A 19960-nucleotide genomic window follows, 5' to 3' on the forward strand; every position below is an offset into this window, starting at 1 on the left:
GTAGCTCAAAAGATGATGAAGATCTGCATCACCAAAAGATGGTGACCCTGGCTTTGATTAATTCAGAATTAATTACCTTTACTGGCCTCAACTTTTGCTGAAGAGGGGTCCAGAGACAGAACACACACCTCCACCCTCGGCCAGTTCCTAGTGATGCCCGTCAGTATTTAGGAGATGCCGCAGGCCGGGTGCCGAGGCGTCAGTGCCGTAGAAGGTACCAGTGATCAGAGCACCCAATCGCACTGCATGGGCCCCACGCAGGTGCCAACTTCAAAATCCCTCCAGAGCGAAAACTGAGGCTCAGCTGACAGTCTGCCGGTGACACACATGGGACAGACAAGGCAGTATCGCCAGTGCTAAAATATGCACTGCGGGGACCAGAAAAAAATGACAGCTAGCAAGCAAAGAAGTGCCAAGGACAAAGAAATCGATACATGCTTATGGCATTGTGTTTGGTCTTGCAATGGAAAAATTGACACAGGCATTACAAACTCAGTGCCAAGGTGAAAACTACTCTCACTTGATGAGTCTCAGTGATAAGGGATGGGCCTAAGAGGACTTGCTTTTGCCACTAGAAAAAAGAGAAGGAAACCGGATGGATGAGACAAAGATGGATTTCACAGGGACACAGTCTCTGCCCAAAGTCTGCCTGAAGCCTTCAGCCAGTGCTGCAAGGTCCAACTGCAACAACTTGAACTACTCTTTGTGGCTCCTTCAGGACTCCCAGGCCATCGGTGACCACAGCTTTCCGTCTCCGACGGAGCAGGAAAGTCACAGGAGGAGCAGCCCCACAAACTCGTCCCTACGGCAAGATACACGGCACAAAGGCTGGACTCCTGCTCTCACAAACTGCACAATGGGGAAAAATAAAGGTCACCGACATAAAAAATAATCAAGAAAAACTGTGCCATATTGCAGAATAGAGAGCATTCCACCTCAACAAGATGCTAGAGAGGAACTGAAACAGCAGCATCCTCATCCTGCCTTCTAAGCTCGCACATGGAGGATGAAAAAAAGCAGTGCATAAGCACACCCAACCTCTAGTAGTTCAAGAGAAATATTCTTCAGTCTCAAGTGACTCACATAAGTACATGTTCACTAGGAATGCACAAGTGGGCTCTCATTCAAAGAAAGTACTTTGAAGAGTTAGTTTCTTCAATGCAGAGTTTTTCTATTTAATTGCTTCTTGGTCATTTAACCTCCAGCTTTATAGCTCAAGAAGGAGAAAAACCATGGTGCATTTGATGAAATTTTTGGTTCAAGAAACAGACATTAAACCCTGCAATGTATTTACACAGGGAAATACACCTAGCCATGACTTCATCACATCCTCTCATATTCATTTCCACTAGGTAGCAGAGAATTAGATTACAAAAGATCCAATACAAAAAAAGATCTGGTAATGGAGAAACCTCTTCATCATAAGTTCCCATTATTTGTTTACAATCATATTATCCTAAATCTATACAGATATTAAAAGTGAAAGGAGGTGGTGATCTCTGTAAAAAAAAAAAAAAAAAAATGGATCAACAGAACTGACCTCACTGAAAGAGCTCATTTACCAGGATGCTCATTAAATGATCTAAAGCTATTTATACAAAAATGAAGTCTCCAAACTGCCCTAGTATGGTAGACAATGATGTATGTGCATTTAAAGTAATAGCTTGCTGTAACACATTTCAAATGCATAACCTTAGCTAAAAAAAAAAAAAAAACAAAACCAAAAAACCCAGAAATAAATCACAGCGCCCTTCTGAACAGAAGAAAGAAATTCTGAGTGAAGGTCCAGCCCTTACATAATAAAGAAGGTTTTCCTGGTACTGAATCGCCATGTATTTTGTATAATCACCATTTCACATTTGTTTTAAACTTCTGCCTCTGAACTGCTCCAGCCCTTGACCACTCACTCCTACCCCAAAAAACTTTCCCTCCCTGCTCAAGTACTAGACTGTTCTTACGTGACAGGAATCACTAGATGGATGCAGGTCAAAATTGACTACTAATTTTCCATATAGATTTCAACCCCATGAATGTCCTACTAGTTCAGCTCAATCTGTTTGCCCCAGAGATGCTTTGTGATTGCAGCCTTGTGCCTCCACATTTGTGAAACCTCAGCATACGTCGTTACATTAGGTTTTGACTAACTCGGAAAGAAAAGAGCAGATTAAGAAAAAACCCACAAAACAGTGGTGTAGCACACTCCTTTCGCCAAACGCAGGGGAGAGAAAGAACCCTGACGCCCAGTTGCTAAGCACTCCAGCAAAGGCATATGAACGTGCCTTTGTAAAGCCTGCGAGGTGAATCAATCTTTAATAACTTCAAAAGGTCCCTAATTAGAGGTCTGACAATGTTTCATGTCCCTGTTAAGCCCCACTAGTAGAGAACGGTCAAAGATCAATTTAATATCTGCAAGCATGCAAAAGGCGAGAATTGCAGCTAAGTCACCTTTGAGTTAGATTGTCTCTAATCAATAGGGAAGGTACTCAAGTTGAATTTCTGAGAAAGGAAAAACTAATTGATTTGTCATACTACTTCATTTGGAATTACACAACCTGTACAAAAGACTGAGTTCCCTGGGGTAGACTTGACAATACTCCTCAGTTACCACCTTACGGGCTCTCTGCCTTCCTCAACAACAACTTGTGAACATCTGCTGTTTGGTTTGTAGCTGTTGCAGGTTTTAGAACATGGAAGGCTGAACAAAAAAAAGGCATCAAGGTGTGCTAGGTACTTAATTAAAAGATCCAGATTCTTCCCAGACTTTTAAAAGTAAACTAAGAAACAAACAAAGTCTATAAACCAACAACAACAAAAAACCCCACAGCCCAAAGAACTGTGCAAGCACCAACACTGTGAAATCTTTCTAAAGATTACTTGGCCCTCAAATCACCAATGGAACTTTTACGCTAGGAAAGAAATACCGATACAGAGCTTACTTTGAAGCAGGCAAAAAGGAATAAATATTGCCAATGGGAAAGACAAAAGCTATGTCTAAAATCAAAGGAGTACTTCAGGACACTCAGCACCTGACAGGTCATAAAACTATATTTACATACTGGGATGATTTTTACATATTTTTCCTTTCTCTTGCAGTTTTTAAGACAGAGTAGCATATAGCTGGCCCTCCCTGATGCGAGGGGCCCTGTGCTGCTGGAGCACCTTTGCTGCAAAGTCGCTTCCAGCAGACGCCATCCGGTACTGACATCTTTGTCCCGTCAGACTGCAGTCACACAACACATCCCAGCTTCCCTTTGAACTGAAGCAGAAACACCTACTAAAACAATCCCATCATTTTAAGGTTTTCCAGATACCTCTACTAAAATACAAGAGCTAGAAGGCAGCAAAATGCAGAGATGGAACCCACCACCACACGCAAATATCTCTCCATATTTTAACAAATCTAGCATTACGGTAATATGCTCTACGACGAGGTAAGATTGTAAGTGCATCCTTTTCCATAAACTGTTTTGAAAAACACTGGGTTGATCAACTGTATCTTGATTACTTCGAAGTACAGAAGAGGAAAGGTTAACCTTCATCAGTCCACCTGTCACAAACACCTCCCAGCCCTGATTAATGGGCAACCTTGATAAATCTATAGTCTATAACATTAGTCTCCTGCTCAAAAGCCAGCTCTGAAGATAGCTCATGAGTATGATGCACAATGATTACAGACAACAGTAATTCGACATCTGTTCTCTACCGCACGAGTCCAACCCACGATGATTAATGTCACAGGAATGTGCAGTGAGAATATTAATCTTTATAAAAGGATGCTCAGGAGGCATTATCAACTTATGAGCATCCAAGCAAAGACTTCAAATGAAACATTGACACAGGAACTATGCTGAAGCTAAATACACGCAATAAATTTTTGTCAATTTAAAAACATTTCATTTGGAGGGACACTGACAAATGCATTTCTTTATTTTATGGTTCATTTAGTTAATGTGACCAAAAAAAGACAACCGATGCTTAGTAACCTCACTTCCGCTACACAGCGTGGAGACAAAGATTGTAACCTTAGTCATAATTAAACAATAAGAACTCTTACAAATGCTATATGCTGTCTACTAATATTTAATAGACTAACAATTTCCTAACAGAGAAATCACTAGATTTCCTAAGAACACAGCAGCTACACAGCTCACTTGGTAATTAGCTGGAAGTCATTTGTAAAACAAAGCAATAGAGAATACAAACAACTCTATGGGACAAAACACATCAGATAAATCACTATTTACATAAAACCAAAATTTTGAAGTTTGCAAGGATACAACACTTAACTACCAACCGTAAGTACTCCCGCATTTAGAACTGAAAAGATGCATTAGGTTATTATAAAACTGTTCCACACTGATTTTTAAATTCATATTTATATTTGGACATGCTCTTACAGAAGACTTCTACAACACAGAATTGTCTCAGGTGCTAATCTAAAGAAACGCTTCCCTTGTTTTGGGGTTTGGGGGGGGGGGGGTCGGATGTGAAATGAAGAGATGCAGGGCTGGTCTCAATCAAAAGTTTGCTGCTTTATACAGATAAAAAAGGGTTTGTGGGCACCATAACAGACCTGTGTAGGTTATTGTGGTAGGGGTAGTAAGTATTACTTACTTATACATGTACTTACTTATATAAGGTCATATACAGTTATTTATATAAATTATATATTCACATTTATCTCACATATATATACACATACATAAAATACTATGTATGTATGGCATGTATAAGAACATATTGATGTACTTACGTCCTCATTGAGGAAGACGTGCACATATTTGTCAGAACTAATACATTTAAAGCTCTATTCAACTCTCAAAATCAAGTAACTCTCTGAATCAGGACGTTAATCACTGATAATTTAAAACGCTTTACTGCATGCAGAAAGTTGCATCCCCGTTAGCACAGATGAACACCGGGGTGTTCAAAGGCCCTATACAGGAAAATTCAAATTTTTTTGCCAAAGCCATAATAGATTATTGATACAAACGTGGAGGGAAAAAAAGGCAGATCATCTAAGATGTACAAAACAGGCCTTGCACTGGACGAATGTAGCCCCTGGGAAGGGGCAGAGGCAAGCTGTCCTTCCATCAGCAGGGAATCAACAGGAAAATCTTTCCTCCTTAGTGGTATTTGAGTACTTGTTTCAAGGACAGAAAGTAGAAGCATGAAGATCTGCTACAGATTCAGGCTATACAGACAGATGATTTCTACTTGTTGGCCTCTGTTGGAAAAATACGCTCCTTGAAGTCACCTAGCTATTATTCTCCTATACAAACAAATGACACACACAAACTCTGCTTAACATTGCTTTGACTGACTAGCTACACACCAATTTTTCCTTTTCCCTCCAGTATAAGGGCTCAGTTATGAGCCACTACTAGGACAAACCCACCAGAACATAAGGAGTGTACAGGATTTTCCTGCCAGGGCTAAAGAAAGCTTACTAAAAATAAGTACAAGTTCTGCAGAGCAGAAAAGTTAACCTTGAATTTCAGAAGGAAATATATAAACGGCAAATGACATGTCCAGAAAAGAAGTGAACAAATTTAAAAACTGTATTTCACATTCTTTTTGAGAGGCATACAAACCACAATACCATAGTACGTTCTCATCCAAGGTCTCAAACTCTTCAGATTTTGTGAAGACCACTGAACCATCCATCACTCCAGTATCATTCTTCAAGCACGATGCTTTAGCAAACTGCTTCACACACCCACCCCTCGCACCCCAAAATCCTTCAAGCTTCACAAATTCATGTATTTTGAATTTTAATTCCTCTGGAGACACAAATAAATCTTCCTTGACCTCTGAGAGCACAGAATTAGAGCATTTTTCTCTAACAGAAATATACTGATGAAATGCTGTTTGATTTTCTGTACATTTTTCAGTTTTCCATCAATTCCACAATCCTGTACTGCATATTGCTTTTAGAAAAGAAAATCTCATTTCTGAAATATGATACTGGATTAGTTGGATACTTATAAGAAAGTATTGCCTATCAGTTAAAAAATATTGAATAAACGAGGAGGAGGAGGAGAGGCAGTGGAACTACCTTCGGCAATAAGAACTCAAACCCACAGAGCAAAGAAAAATCTAAATTTAACAAAGGCTATGGCTACAAGTTGAATTTATTTTCAAGTGAATTTTAGTGTTTATGAAAGTTTCCCAGCACAACTGGTTCTCCAGACACAAGCTTTACAGAGAATTACCAGTGGCAACAGAAGCTTTTAAGATGACGCTTTATCAACACACACAAAGCCCACATACATATACATATAAAAATATATATAAATGATGAGTGGCCTTCCTCAGGGGTCGGTATTGGGACTGGCACTGCTTGACATCTTTGTCAGCGACACGGACAGTGGGATCGTGTGCCGACGACACCAAGCTGTGTGGTGCAGTAGACACGCTGGAGGGAAGGGATGCCATCCAGAGGGACTCTGACAGGCTGGAGAGCCAGGCCCGTGCAAACCACATGAAGTTCAAAAAGGCCAAGTGCAAGGTCCTGCACGTGGGTCGGGGCAATCCCAAGCACAACTACAGGCTGGGCAGGGAATGCATGGAGAGCAGCCCTGAGGAGAAGGACTTGGGGGTATTCGCTGATGAAAAGCTCAACATGAGCCGGCAGTGTGCGCTTGCAGCCCAGAAAGCCAACCGTGTCCTGGGCTGTATCAGCAGCAGCGTGACCAGCAGGTCAATGATGATTCTGCCCCTCTACTTTGCTCTGGTGAGAACTCCCCTGCAGTACTGCCTCCAGCTCTGGGGTCCCCAGTACAAGAGAGACATGGAGCTGTTGGAGCAAGTCCAGAGGAGGCCTCAAAGCTGATCAGAGGGCTGGAGGACCTCTGCTATGGAGACAGGCTGAAAGAGTTGGGATTGTTCAGCCTGGAGAAGAGAAGGCTCTGGGGAGGCCTTAGAGCCCCTTCCAGTCCCTACAGGGGCTCCAGGAAAGCTGGAGAGGGGCTGGTGACAAGGGCAGGGAGGGACAGGCCAAGGGGAATGGCCTGAAGCTGCAGGAGGGGAGATGGAGATGGGATCTGAGGCAGAAATCCTTCCCTGTGAGGGTGCTGAGGCCCTGGCATAGGGTGCCCAGAGAAGCTGTGGCTGCCCCTGGCTCCCTGGCAGTGTTCAAGGCCAGGTTGGATGGGGCTTTGGGCAACCTGGGCTAGTGGAGGGTGTCCCTGCCCATGGCAGGGGGTTGGAACTGGATGGGCTTTGAGGTCCCTTCCAACCCAAACATCACAGATAACCATGGAGAAGAGAGAGATGCGGACGCTAACATCACTGCAGCACCGAACTCTGCGAGTCCTGCCCAGTGCCAGGCTCCATCTCCCCGTGCACAACACTGCTCCGGCACAGCTGAGCTACAGCGGGGTGACACGAGTGTCCCGTGCAGCCAGACTGTGCCACACGTGCCAGGCTGGGCAGCGCTAGCAGCCCATACATGCCTTGCATCTCCGTTACAGCTCCATTGAAGCACGTTAGATTTAAGACATTCTTAACAGCCGGTGACATGAAAACACCTGGTTAGGAGCTTCCTGATAAGATCCAAAAGCCATTAAGTACTGCTGTTCTGTCAACAAAACTGGACTGAGTTCAGATTAATGACCCTGCTATTAAAACCGACTCATTTAAGCTTCTTAGTGGCTCCGCAAAGAGAGTAACGTTAGACCATACCATTCACTGCAACTCAAATGGCTGAGAGTTAGGTTTAAAAAACAAACCAGTCATGCACAATTTCTCCTTCCACCTTTGAAAATGAAGTTGGTTGAGCACGGGAAGTCAAGGATTAATACAGAAAATACATGATATCCCACTGTAATCTTCCTTAGGAGTCCTTCTGTAAGCATCTCTTGTTTTATCTGAGTTATCTCACTTTCCTCCTATCCAGGACAGTCAAGTATAGTACCTTGTATCACTGACTTGTGCCCCAAAGACCATGCAACCTAAAAGCAGCCAAGAGAAGGAAAAATTACTGAAAAGACAGAGAGCTATGCATGAATGAAGGAAAGATGTAACACTTGATGTACGTATGTTAACAAGCAAGCTTTAAAATGGTCTCAGGGAGACATGTAACATTTTACCCAAGCCCCAACACCAGCAACTTCATCTGCATTCCTCCTTTTTATTCCTGCAAACCTTGCAATTAAAAATACGTAAGACTGCATCGCTCATTTGGCATAGCTCATAAGGGCTGAATAATTTCAAAAGATCTCAAAAGTGAAGATCAAGCTGAACTGCTTCTGGACTTGCTGGTACAGTATGTGGTGACATGGCTGGTGGACTCTGGTTTTTTAGAGATTTATTCTTATTTCATCACCATCAGTAACTGCAGGAAATAAATTTACAACCTGTGTTATGCCTTGTTGCTCCAGGGCGACTGTAACTGTACTGAATGCTTCCTTATGGAAAAGCTCTATCTCTTTCTTGAAAGGTTCAGAGTCTCCAGGATCTCTATCTTCCAGTCTTAATTCTCATTAGGGTTTTTTTTTAAACCAATATTTAAGGTTTAAACTTGCATGTAACATGTATCATGTAGACTCAATAATTTTACATGTATTTGTTATAAATCATAAACTTGGAGAATAACCTTATTGCAAATTCAGTCTAAATAAAAAGTGCTAACAAAATGTAAAATTAGAAAGAAAATGTCAAGTGGAAAGAAAGCCTGACAGGTAGGACTTAATTCCACAATTGTTAGTGCCAGCTCCATGCAATACCCCATCTTCTAGCAGCGTCGCTGAACTGCACCAGGTGTAAAAGCACAAAGTTTTGTGAAATTAAGGAGCATAACAGACTGCTGCACAGATTGCGTTGGCTTCATACTTATTTTTGCTAACTGGAAGAAAATAAAAGTTACTAGATCCAGCAAAAGTTACATAGCTGTGGTTAGACATTACCTGATCTGACGCAAGATCTGCAAGTGCAAAGCCAATCAACCAAGAACATTTTTGTTTAATTGGAACCAGAAAAGTTCGTTCTATCAGCACTTTGCATCATGTGGTCCTAGCATTTTTGATCTAACAGAATAATCCTTTGAAATTTCCCTTATCATTGAACTATTGCCTATTTGCTCCCTCATTAACTTCTGACAGCCCATAAACACTTAGTTTAACCTGCAATCGTTTAGAAAAAGAATAAAATGCTTCACCTCAAATGAAGAAATCTGTAAGACAAGTGCTTGAACTTACCTTTCACTGGCCCACTAATGGAAAAGGGAAGTAAGAAAACAAGAAAGCATGGATGAACGGCACACACTAAAAGCTGTTTCACTTCAGCTATGGGACAGCTTAAGGGGAGAGAACACCACTTTGGAAAGAAAGGACATCAAAAACTTCCATTCTCTCCATAGAACTTCACCGAGCACAAAAGCTGAATTCATCATTTTTTATAAAATATATCATAGTTATAGTTGTAACGCTCGATGCTTAGTGCCCTTTTAAAATTAAAAATGACAAGTTTTTGCTTTCACTTTTTGATGATCTATAACCTGCAGTAAGTGTCAATTAGCATTTCCTCACTTGCTTTAAATCTTCTTGTCCTTCTAATGGAACAACCTTAATTGGTTACAACCTCTACCGCGGTGGGCAGCAAGGACAAAGCTTGCACTACCAGAGGTCTGGAGACAATGAATAATGCGACAATTTAGTGGTTGCAAAGGTCCTGCTTACCGTGCTGCGTGAAGAGGTCGCTGTGAACTATTTCTATCAAGCAGTACAGCTTCTGGATGGTGAGCCGGCTCACAGGAACGTTTAGGATGAATTCAGTAAAGAGTTTGCTACATACAAAGGGACAAGTAAAAAATAAATTAATTTCTCTCCAAAATACATTTAAAAAATATAATCCAATAGCACAGAACAAGATAAAAAACTACATACTTTTAGACAAGCAAACTCTTTTTTTTTTTTTTCCCCCCAGATATAAAAGAGTCAGACAGGAATTTGAGAGAAATGTGAATTGCCTTTAATATGCCTGTTGAGTTTTTTGTGTCTCTTCTTTTGCCCTCTCCCTTTTATCGCAGTTTTACACTCTTTTCCCATGTTTCATTTAAGGTTTTAGATTTCAAGTTGTCTGTGCTATTGTCCCTTTACTTCAGTCATCACATACCATTAATGCAATAATACGGGACCATATAACCCAAAAACAAAAAAAAGCCGTAATTCATGTTACAAGCTTTTACCAACAAAACAAAAAAACCCAGAAGCACACCCATTTTTAGGATGATAAGGTAACATTAGTACCTCATCAGCTGAGCTCCCTTATAATACAGGTTTTTAAAAGACTTTTCACTAATTTTGCATCGCTTCTTAAAATGTTGGGGTTTTTTGTTTTTTCCTATTAAGCCTTCACTTCTAAGTATTATTCAATCTCAATTTAAATTATCTAAGTACAGAAAAACTGCAGTGTTTGGGGTAAAAGAGGCCAAACCCAGGTGTCACCGAAATCCGGGAATAAACCTCGTAACACCAATGTAGTGTTAAAAGGCAGGCATTCTTTATTGCAGCGCTGGATGCACGGAGGATAGTTCCACCTAACGTGCATACCTAGCCTACGAACACGCACATATTTATATTCTCAATACACACATGGTTACAATTACATCACATAGTTACATAGTTACTTCATTATGATTGGTGTAAAACTTTCTCGCTTTGCCTTTAAAGCTATATACTTAAAGAAATTCAGAGAGCATGCCCAGTGAGGGGTGGTCGTACCTTGGAGGTGGGTAGTTTTTAGCATGGAGGTGTGTTTTGGTATTATAATGAGATTATAATGAACAAAGTTCACTCAAAGGACATGATTTTGACAGAAAATGAAATATTATTTGGCTCATGTACCAACCATGCAGTTTATCAGTTCCATGGTACATACCAACCTCTCAGGTTCTCATTCCTAAAATGTTTTTCTCATTCCTTATTACTGCTAATAATCTCATCTTGATCCCATCACCATGGTTAAAAAGTTAAACACATCGGTTACACAGGTATTCTTTTATTTGGTATATTATCCCAGTACTTTTGCTATCACACATCAAAATTGTGATTTAGTCCAGAAACTCTACAAAGATGTACTCCCTGGGCCCAGAGGAAGCAGAAGTGTACATGTAACAAGTTCACGGTAGAGGCAAGCAGAAACTAAATGCCAAGTTCCTCAGGCCATTGCAATGTTAGACTAAGATTATACTCATCTATTTTATTTCTACTTTATCTACCTTTTCCTCATTTTGACACATCAGAACGCAGAAATGAAAACAGACAATATATAGAAGGGTTTGTGCAATCAAATTAGATAAAAAGGGTTTTTTCAAGTTAAACACCTCGTAATAGCACTGTGAAAGAGAAATTCTCTTTTTTTTTCCTCTAAGTTAAAAGTTCTCCTGAAATACTAGTTTTGATTTGGTTTCTGTATATTTTGTTGTTTGTTCCAAAACATCTTCCTATCACCCTTTCTATTTACTGACAACATCCCTATGTTCACGAGCTACTGAAATGTCGATCCAGCAATTGGGTTCACTGAACAAAACCAGAGTTATTTACATTAAATTTATACTTGAAAGAGTGAAGCATCAAGTATACAGCTTAAGAGTTTTGGTGTCAGTTGCCTGACTGATAATTCTTGCTTGATTGTATCCAACAAGACTGAAAGTTTGTCGAGGCATTTGTCAAACCTTGATGCCATACTTGTTACTTTAAAAACAGGCTATGTAGCCCTACAAATATTTGCAAGGAAATAAAAAAAGGTAATAAAACCAAAGTGATAAAATATCTTGAGTGATCACATTTCACTGCCTCAATATATATTTTTATATATGCGTGTGTGTGCGTATGTATATGTAAAATAAAGACCTAGATAAAGTTCAGACTACACGCTTCATTAACTCTACTCACCTGAGTTCTTTTGGATCAAATACTAATTTCACGTCGTTGACAATAGCTGGCAGGTATTTAAGTGCTGCCCCCTAAAAAAAAATAAAAACAACAAATAATCAAGACTGAAATTTGTATGTCTTTAAAGGCGATGCAAAGATTGGAAGAAGAGAATCACACAAGAGTAGGTTGCTTTGGCTTAACTAGTCTCTGCGGCTTGAGCTGAACCCCTCCGGCTTGCTCTTAGCGTATTCTTTTGGGGTAAGTTACCTAACTGAAACTCAATGAAAATGAAACTTTTAGATTTAACAGATTCCCAGCAAGCTGGGAAAACTGACACCAAAATTAGAGACTTATAAGCTCCTTCCAATATCTCACAGAAACCTCTGGGTGAATCGGTACACAACACGTAACTTAAGTTATGTTCCTCTAATCACTGTTTCACCTTCTGCAGAGCTGGAGAAGCACCTTCTCCTCATCAGCCATGTTGGAGTTGTTTGGGTTTAATTTTCCCTCCACTTCTTAAAAATGAAACAAAAATGCACAATTGTCATTCTTCCCTGCAGTAAATTCTTGGTAGCTACTAACTGCAGTTCTTTAATCCCCCTTGAACTTGCAGTTGTCACTCCATTTCACAGTACATAATGAAAGGATTTGGAAGATACAAACAGATCTTTAATATTTAAACTCTTTGTAGTAATTTTAACTAATTTTGTCTTTCCATTTCTTAGTAACAATTAGTAGTTATTTATTTCTAGAGCAAACATTCTCTTACAGGCATCAAGAGCAAAAATCCAGCAATTAAAAATTACTGCCCAGCAATTTCATGCACTTATGCCAGAACACACTTTGGGTTAGACAATAGTAAATGGACCTCGAGTAACAGCGCAGATAAAAATCACTTAGTCTACACAAACAGTAATTTCAGTCAGACAAAGTCAGAGGTTTTTTTCTTCATTTGCAAATGGATTTAAATGCCCTGTTTCAAAGAAGAGATGAGAAAATGGTCTACTCGAGAAAATGTTCTACTCTTAAACTAAGGCAAAAGTTTTTGGGTTTACTCTTAATCTTATTAGCTCACACACACACAATTTTTATTCAGGCTCCTCAAGTTCTTGCATCCACTGAGCACCAGACTAGAAAAAACCCCACAGTAATTCAAATAGAAACCACAACAGCCGGACTTATTTTGCCTACCTTTGCATTTTATTGATAATAGCAAACGATTTGATTACAGATATGTTTTTGCCTCCAAAGGGGGGTACGATTCATTCCCCATATAAGGCATTTCTGTTTGCAGGTTTAATGCTTAGAATTTGCAGTTTCCATCAGTGAGAGCACCACATGCTCCCTATCCTTTTGAATAAGGAAGATGAGCCCTTATACTTTTCTTTTTTCTTCTTTTTTTAAATCAATTTTTTTCTAGACTGAAATCCATGACACGACAAGCGATTATACTCTACAACTCCACGGTCAGAGGAATTCAAGAGACAGAAAAATGCTATTTAGCAGTAGTTGTTAATAGTAGGAAGAGCCAAGGGGAAGCAGACTCGAGGAGTTATTGCCTCGTAGGTATGTACAAAACCACCTGTCTATTTTCAAACAACTACATTTCCCTGCCACAACCCTAGTAATTTTAAATCAAATTCCACCATTCTTGAATGCACGAGGTCAATTGTTTGATTACAGTCGCAAGGGACATCTCTGCCCAAGTTGTTAAGCAAAAGAGTGAGGGGAAAAAAGTTTAGAATCCACTATCAATCAAATACTTTGACTTTCCAACTAAAAATACAAGTACGGTTAGTGATTAATACGTACTATTTTAGAGCAAAGTTCAGGTATATTATACAGTCTAATTATTTTAATTAAAAATCATTTGCATATCTTTGGATAAGATTAGCAGAGGTATCAGCAATACAAAATATGCCTTTTCTTGAATAATGTATGAAGCAGTTATTAATTTACATATTTCTCAATAAAAATGCAGATTAAAGGGATTTTGGTTAGCTGCTTTAAAATACCATATATCCATGTCCAAATCCATACCCAAAAGCACAAATTCAGGCAATTCTTTTCTCTAGATTATAAAGCACTATTGGATTCTTTAGGGATTTTAGAAGCTTTGTTATTCCAGCATGTAGACAAGTGGCTGCAAGCGAGCACTGAATATAGCCCTGGAAATGTCACCCATCCTGGAGGAAAATTCTAGGCTACAGCAGCCGAACAAATTTCTAGTTAAATATCACGTTATTGCAACTTAATTGCACGCTACGTTATTGAAACTTAATTGCACGCTACTCTCATCTTCAAATCAGCCCGTTTATTCTTCTGCAAGGTAAATATACAAATTTATTTTTCACCGAATATTCATTATTACAGAAATATTGCCAACACAGAGAACAAAACATATCAGGTGAGACTGTTATAGCATGCGTTCAATTCAGTCTATCAACTAAAACTGAGTAAACACCCAACATTTCCAACCAATCTTTGCTCAAATAAAAGAAAAAGGTGTATTTCCACAGCATTGATGCTATTTGGTGTTTGGTATTCATTAAAAAAAAAAGTTGTGATTTTTTCACATGCTGAAACATTCACAGAAACAGCGGGAAAGTGGGAAAAACAAGAACAAAACAAAAAGTTTTGAATTCAAAAGCCACTAACAGGCTCTGCTTCTACAGAATGAACTCTTCAGGAGAGAAAGAAACCTGCCAAGTAACTTGTAGTAACCAGTGGGGGAAGTTTGCCAACGCCTGCTGACCACTTAACAAGAGCAAAAGCCAATCGATGGGTTAGATGCAAATTTCAGAGTATTCCAGTTTTTAGTCATAGTCCATTTAAACTGTCAAGCTCGATCATCAAACATTTCCACGTATGCTTAAAGGACTACTTACATGCTCAGAAATCAAGCTCATAACTGTAATTATGCAAATAGTCCCATTATGTACACGCTTATGTGTTTTGATGGATGAGGACTCTAATGACCAGTTATAAACCGCAGCCATCGCTGTGTTTTTATTTGCTTATCATTCAAATGCGTAGAGCAATAAATGTTTAGTAACACGTACTAAAAAAGAGCTTGCATTTTATATCGTGAATTAACATTTCACACTGTGCTAGTACAATCATTAAAATTAACACTTTAACGGCTTAAATGAAGTACTATCAGGTGAAACTATTTACAACATCAATTTAAAGCCTGTCGTTACAACAATTATCAGCCATTTAGGTTCTACTTTATGCACAAACCGATTAAATTTTAATATCTTTAAATTTAAAGAAAATTGTGGAAGTCTATTTCCCAATTTCCAATCTCAACTGACTCAATTATATGACAGACAGTATGATCAGACAAGTAGGCTCTGCAGCCCCACGATTAAATCTGCATAAACCAAAAGTCTACTAAAATAACTTTTTGTTGATATCAACTCTCATAACAGGGCCACTCTCGCTACAGATTTTACTCTGTTAGAAGCTGCAGCTGAAAGTAGATCTTTTGTTTGCGGTAGCACAATTGCAATGCTGGTTATTCCCAGGATACTGGAATACATAAGCGAGGAATATTAAATTCAGCAGATAAAAAGCCTGTTCTCATCTTTTCATATAACATCGAAAAGAAAAAAAAACAAGCAAGCAATCTGTTTTGGATTTTTTCCATTGAAAGAAATAAGTTAGATTACTTTCCACTCCTGATCAGCAGTGGACAAAGGTTCAAATTCCTCACCTCTGCAAGAAGTACATGGGAAACTAAATCAAAGGCTTAATTTCATAGTTACACAGTGATTCTCAAGACACTTGGAAATTCAAGAACTGCATTAGAGAAAACAATAATGAAGAACCTTAATTCTTTGAGTTTTAATCAAACAGGTTTTTGCAATAATTGCCATGTGATCACATTAGATATACTGGAAATACCAGTCTCACATACTTAGGCAATAATTATGCAGAGTTTCAAGCTGGGCTGCAATAAAAATTTTACTGCCCAAAGGGGCTTCTCCCTTTGTGGAAAACAAGTGACAGATTATTACTACCCTTATCAAGTTACAAAATCATTCATTTAAAGTACTACAAAGAACACAAACTAGCAAGGGGGAAGAATAAAAAGGAGAGAAAGCAGAAACAAAACAGTGCATCCTATGAATAATGGATATATTTTCCCTGTTACTGAGTTAAATTTCCTTGTACGCTCCTGTTATATTGACTGTAGGGTATTACTGGAGTTTTTTTTTCCTGGGATGTGATTCACATGCGAGTCAAGGATCGGCATGACATCAACAAGTGCATGTCAGCCAGAGAGCTCACTCAAAACAGCTCTCAGTATCGTGCCTCATCCCTGCCTTCTCCCTTTCCCTACCACGCACAACCATACCCACAGCTGTGCGTTTACACAAAAAGGTGTTTATTTCCCCTTTATGAATACCATAGCCACGTATAAAAGCTATTACACCACAGCCAAAGTACATACTTATGAAAAGACCCAGTAACCAACACTTACTACATGAACCAGCTGCCAACACGACCTATTGAACAGCTCAGTCGATGAGCGTAGCCCTTCAAGGATACCCTTCTAAACTATTAAAAAAGGCAATTAAGTACGTGAAGAAATAAAACTCACTAAGTGAAAATAATAAGGTCCAGAAAAGTCAAAGCTTTCCCTTAAATAGACTAAATTAACCAGTAATTGATGGTCACAGTTCTCTGCACAGCCAACACAGAGGACGAAATTCCTAGGTTTCATCGTTCCACAGAGTAATTGCAACTTATTCCCTAAATCATCACAACCACCTCTTTATCTAGGGCAGTCATCCTTTGCAACCTTTAAGATAAATTAATTGATGCGCTTAAGTACAATTAACTTAACAGCTAATTGTACTTTCCTAAACTTCTTTAGAGGTAGCAGCTAAATAACACAGGGGGAGTTTCATGCCGAAGAAACAAACTCAGTGATGGCCTGTACCAAAGATTACTTGGAGGAAAAAACCCGTCAGATATGGTAAGAAGGTCAGACTAGCCAAGACCAAGTGCAACAGAGGTGTTATTTCTAACGGTGGTCCCTCTGAACATCAGTGAAGGGTCCATTGCAGTGCCCACGCTGCCACGGCTTTTTCTTTTGCCTGATGGTTCATTTCAGGACAGGTTTAATGAGACAAGAATGGGTAAGGAATGGGACCTACCAGGAGAAAAACCAGAACATTCCTCAGATCTGAAAGTTCAAGAAGTTGAAGGCGGCAGATACACACCTTTCTTCATGTCGTTAGGCAAATGTGAGCACCTCAGCTTTAAGTTTTGAGGCTCCCAGCAGACCCCGGCAATCTGAATCCCTCTTCGCTCCTAAAGGTTTTCTCTCGGACATGGTGTAAGCCTGTCCTCCGACCCCAGCTCCCTTCAAGCCCTCCCTACTTTTAAGTCGGGAAAAGACAAAAGACAGACTAACACTTCTCAGTGGAGTCCATTTCTGCAAACCTTGGAGTCAGCTGGAGTTGGCTCCATTCCTGGAAAGCAGCATTACCTTAAGCATTTGGTCACCAATGCCCAAAGTCATCTAGTCCACCTTCTGAGAAGCCACGTAGATTATTGTTTCAAACACTGCCAATCCAAGGTAATAGCAAACCATGCAGAACACATCTACACAGAAGCGCCTATGCTCAGAAACATGATGAAGAAGCATTACAAGATCAGTACAATTACAGCGTATTTCATGTCATTTGAAGACGTATCTTAAATATGTCAACGTTGCAGTCTGTGCGTTCAGCGAGCACTGCTTGTAAGCATCTTCATTACTTTGTCACGTCTGGTAGCCATTAGTATATCTGAAGGCTTGTGGAATAAGAAAAATTATACTCCCCTAACACAAAAATTCTATTTTACCACAGCTGAACTACCACGCTGATGTACTAACACAACGTTAGACTAGAAGGGGACCAAAACTATGGCACCATATTGTACCGTAGCATCCTTCTACCACTCCACAGAAAATGAATTGTCTGCAGAAACACTTCATTGTCACACCAAAGCACGCTAAAATAAGATAGGGTAGCCTTGCTAAGTAGCTTAAAGTCATGTCTGATATAATTTTGGATAACAGAGATAAACAATGGGAGTTTTATTAATGCAATTTTGTTTAGTACACAGTTGAGAGTATTGAGCAATCTCTTCATTAATACAAAACAGAAATTACTACTGTGAAAATAAAACTGGTCACTGGTAAATGAAAACAAAGCAGTACAGGTTACAGCAAAGCAGTCTTGCAACAACAGAAAATTTTAACTTTTATTCCATTCCAGGGTTTATACTGACAAGGAATGGCAAAAAAACCCCAAAACAACACAGTAATAAAAGCTTCTTTGCAGTCACAGTTTAAGAAAACTGTAATACTGACTTAAGGATGTCATTAGACTGAACAAATGACGTTTGCAAATTATTAAACAAAATGTATTCTGAATAGTATACTACCGGTTTTGTCTAGGATTTAAGTTGATTTCTTTGTACTACATAAAAGCAAAAACATCTAATTTAAAAATGTCCTTTTCAAAATCATTCATTTCAAACAGAACACCTCGTCTCAAATTTAAGCATAAAATGTCTTTGCCAAATATAGTATATTCTTATGAACTCTTTTGTTTGATGAAGCAATAAATTTGTTTTACCTGACTCAATTCGTACATGATTTTAATGACAATTTTCATCTTTTGTGTTATTCAACACAAAGCACCTACCTTCCACACAAGCATCCTCCCGGACGCCATTCTACAAAACTCATCAACCCAGCCAAATTAAGCTCCGTCAGCAACCGGATAAAACAATTTCCAGGAAGGCCTAAACACTATTTTTGAATTGTCCCAGTCTACAGCAGTCACTAGTTCCAAATCACAACTGAAGTAGCGCCACTGACATAAAATTTGGTGTAAAATAGCACAAAGCAGGATCACAAGGAAAGCGGCACTGCACTTTTTCCAGAGTTTATTGTACTTGTTGCCAGTGTAACAACAGACTTTCCCATATAGGTTCTAAAAGACAAAGAAACCTCAGTCCATGGTTGCATTTTGTTACTCAACTAATTTTAAGTGATGGTTATAAAGTATTCAGGCTGCTGGAAAAGCCCTGCAGACGAATGCAGTCTTGTTTTCTTCCGAAGTACCTCAGCATCTTGTAATGCATTTTCCTGTCTTCACTTAAATACTTTTCTGTGGCTTTAGCAATAAATGCTTAATATTAGAGTAGGAAAAAGTATGGTACAGATACTGAGAAATATGCATCGTGTTAAAAGTGACAAGGATTATTAGAAAACCACACACACAAGAGAATTCACATTAGTGGAGCATTATCGTCTTCCGCCCTGGCTCTCTGTGGTCACATTACAGGATAATTTTATATACACACCTACTTTATCAAGATCATTTAAAGCACAGAGAACTAACTCGGCTACCAGCCTATCTTTTTTCAGTCATCCAGAACAGCAGTACAAAGTCACGCATAACAGCAAACATTAGAGCAAACTGCAAGAACCCTGCTGAGAATAGTTCAGCTCCCTCACACAAACACAGCTTAAATCAGACAGTCCTCATAAATTCGATGCAGCTGGCTCAACTGCCCTTGTTTCAAAGAGATGCAAGAATAAATTACTAGGAAACATTTGCATTTTTATCTAAACTTGAAACGTGATGCTAGGCTTCAGCTGAGCTCACACTTAAACAGTAAAAGGTTAAGGAAATAATTATCATTCACCAATTAGCAGAAAACAGAAATAAAATCAGGAAAGCTCACTACACTTGTTATCCATTAAAAATATGTGTATGCACCAAATGCTGCACACCCTATTTAATCAAGTAATTCTTAAAATCAAACTGATACTTGAAAAACAAAGTTTAATCTCTCTGCATCTCAAACTGCAGCTCACTACCACTCATCATGCAAGAAAGTATTTTCTTACTAAGAGGATGGCCAAAATATCTGTCAGCTCAAGTCCCTGAATTTCCCTCTCCAGTTTGGACAACAGCACACCTTAAAAAAACCCCAAACAAACAAAAAAAAGTTAAGCATACAAGGCAGCCTGCCTCTGCTGCAGTCAACACTCACACACACAA

The 19960-nt window shown here is 39.2% G+C and overlaps 1 protein-coding gene across 3 annotated transcripts in view; it reads right to left on the reverse strand.

Moving 5' to 3' along the window:
• DOCK1 (dedicator of cytokinesis 1) overlaps positions 1 to 19960 on the reverse strand; it is a 306953-nt gene that overhangs the window by 213197 nt on the left and 73796 nt on the right. For all 3 annotated transcript variants that reach the window (XM_075757636.1, XM_075757638.1, XM_075757637.1), the window contains 2 exons: positions 11898 to 11968; positions 9681 to 9787 (listed from right to left, as the gene is read on the reverse strand). In XM_075757636.1, the coding sequence (XP_075613751.1) occupies positions 9681 to 9787; positions 11898 to 11968 (178 nt within the window). The remainder of the gene's footprint in view (positions 1 to 9680; positions 9788 to 11897; positions 11969 to 19960) is intronic.

The sequence above is a fragment of the Balearica regulorum genome, chromosome 7 (genome assembly GCF_011004875.1).
Source record: "Balearica regulorum gibbericeps isolate bBalReg1 chromosome 7, bBalReg1.pri, whole genome shotgun sequence".
NCBI classification, from domain to species: domain Eukaryota; kingdom Metazoa; phylum Chordata; class Aves; order Gruiformes; family Gruidae; genus Balearica; species Balearica regulorum.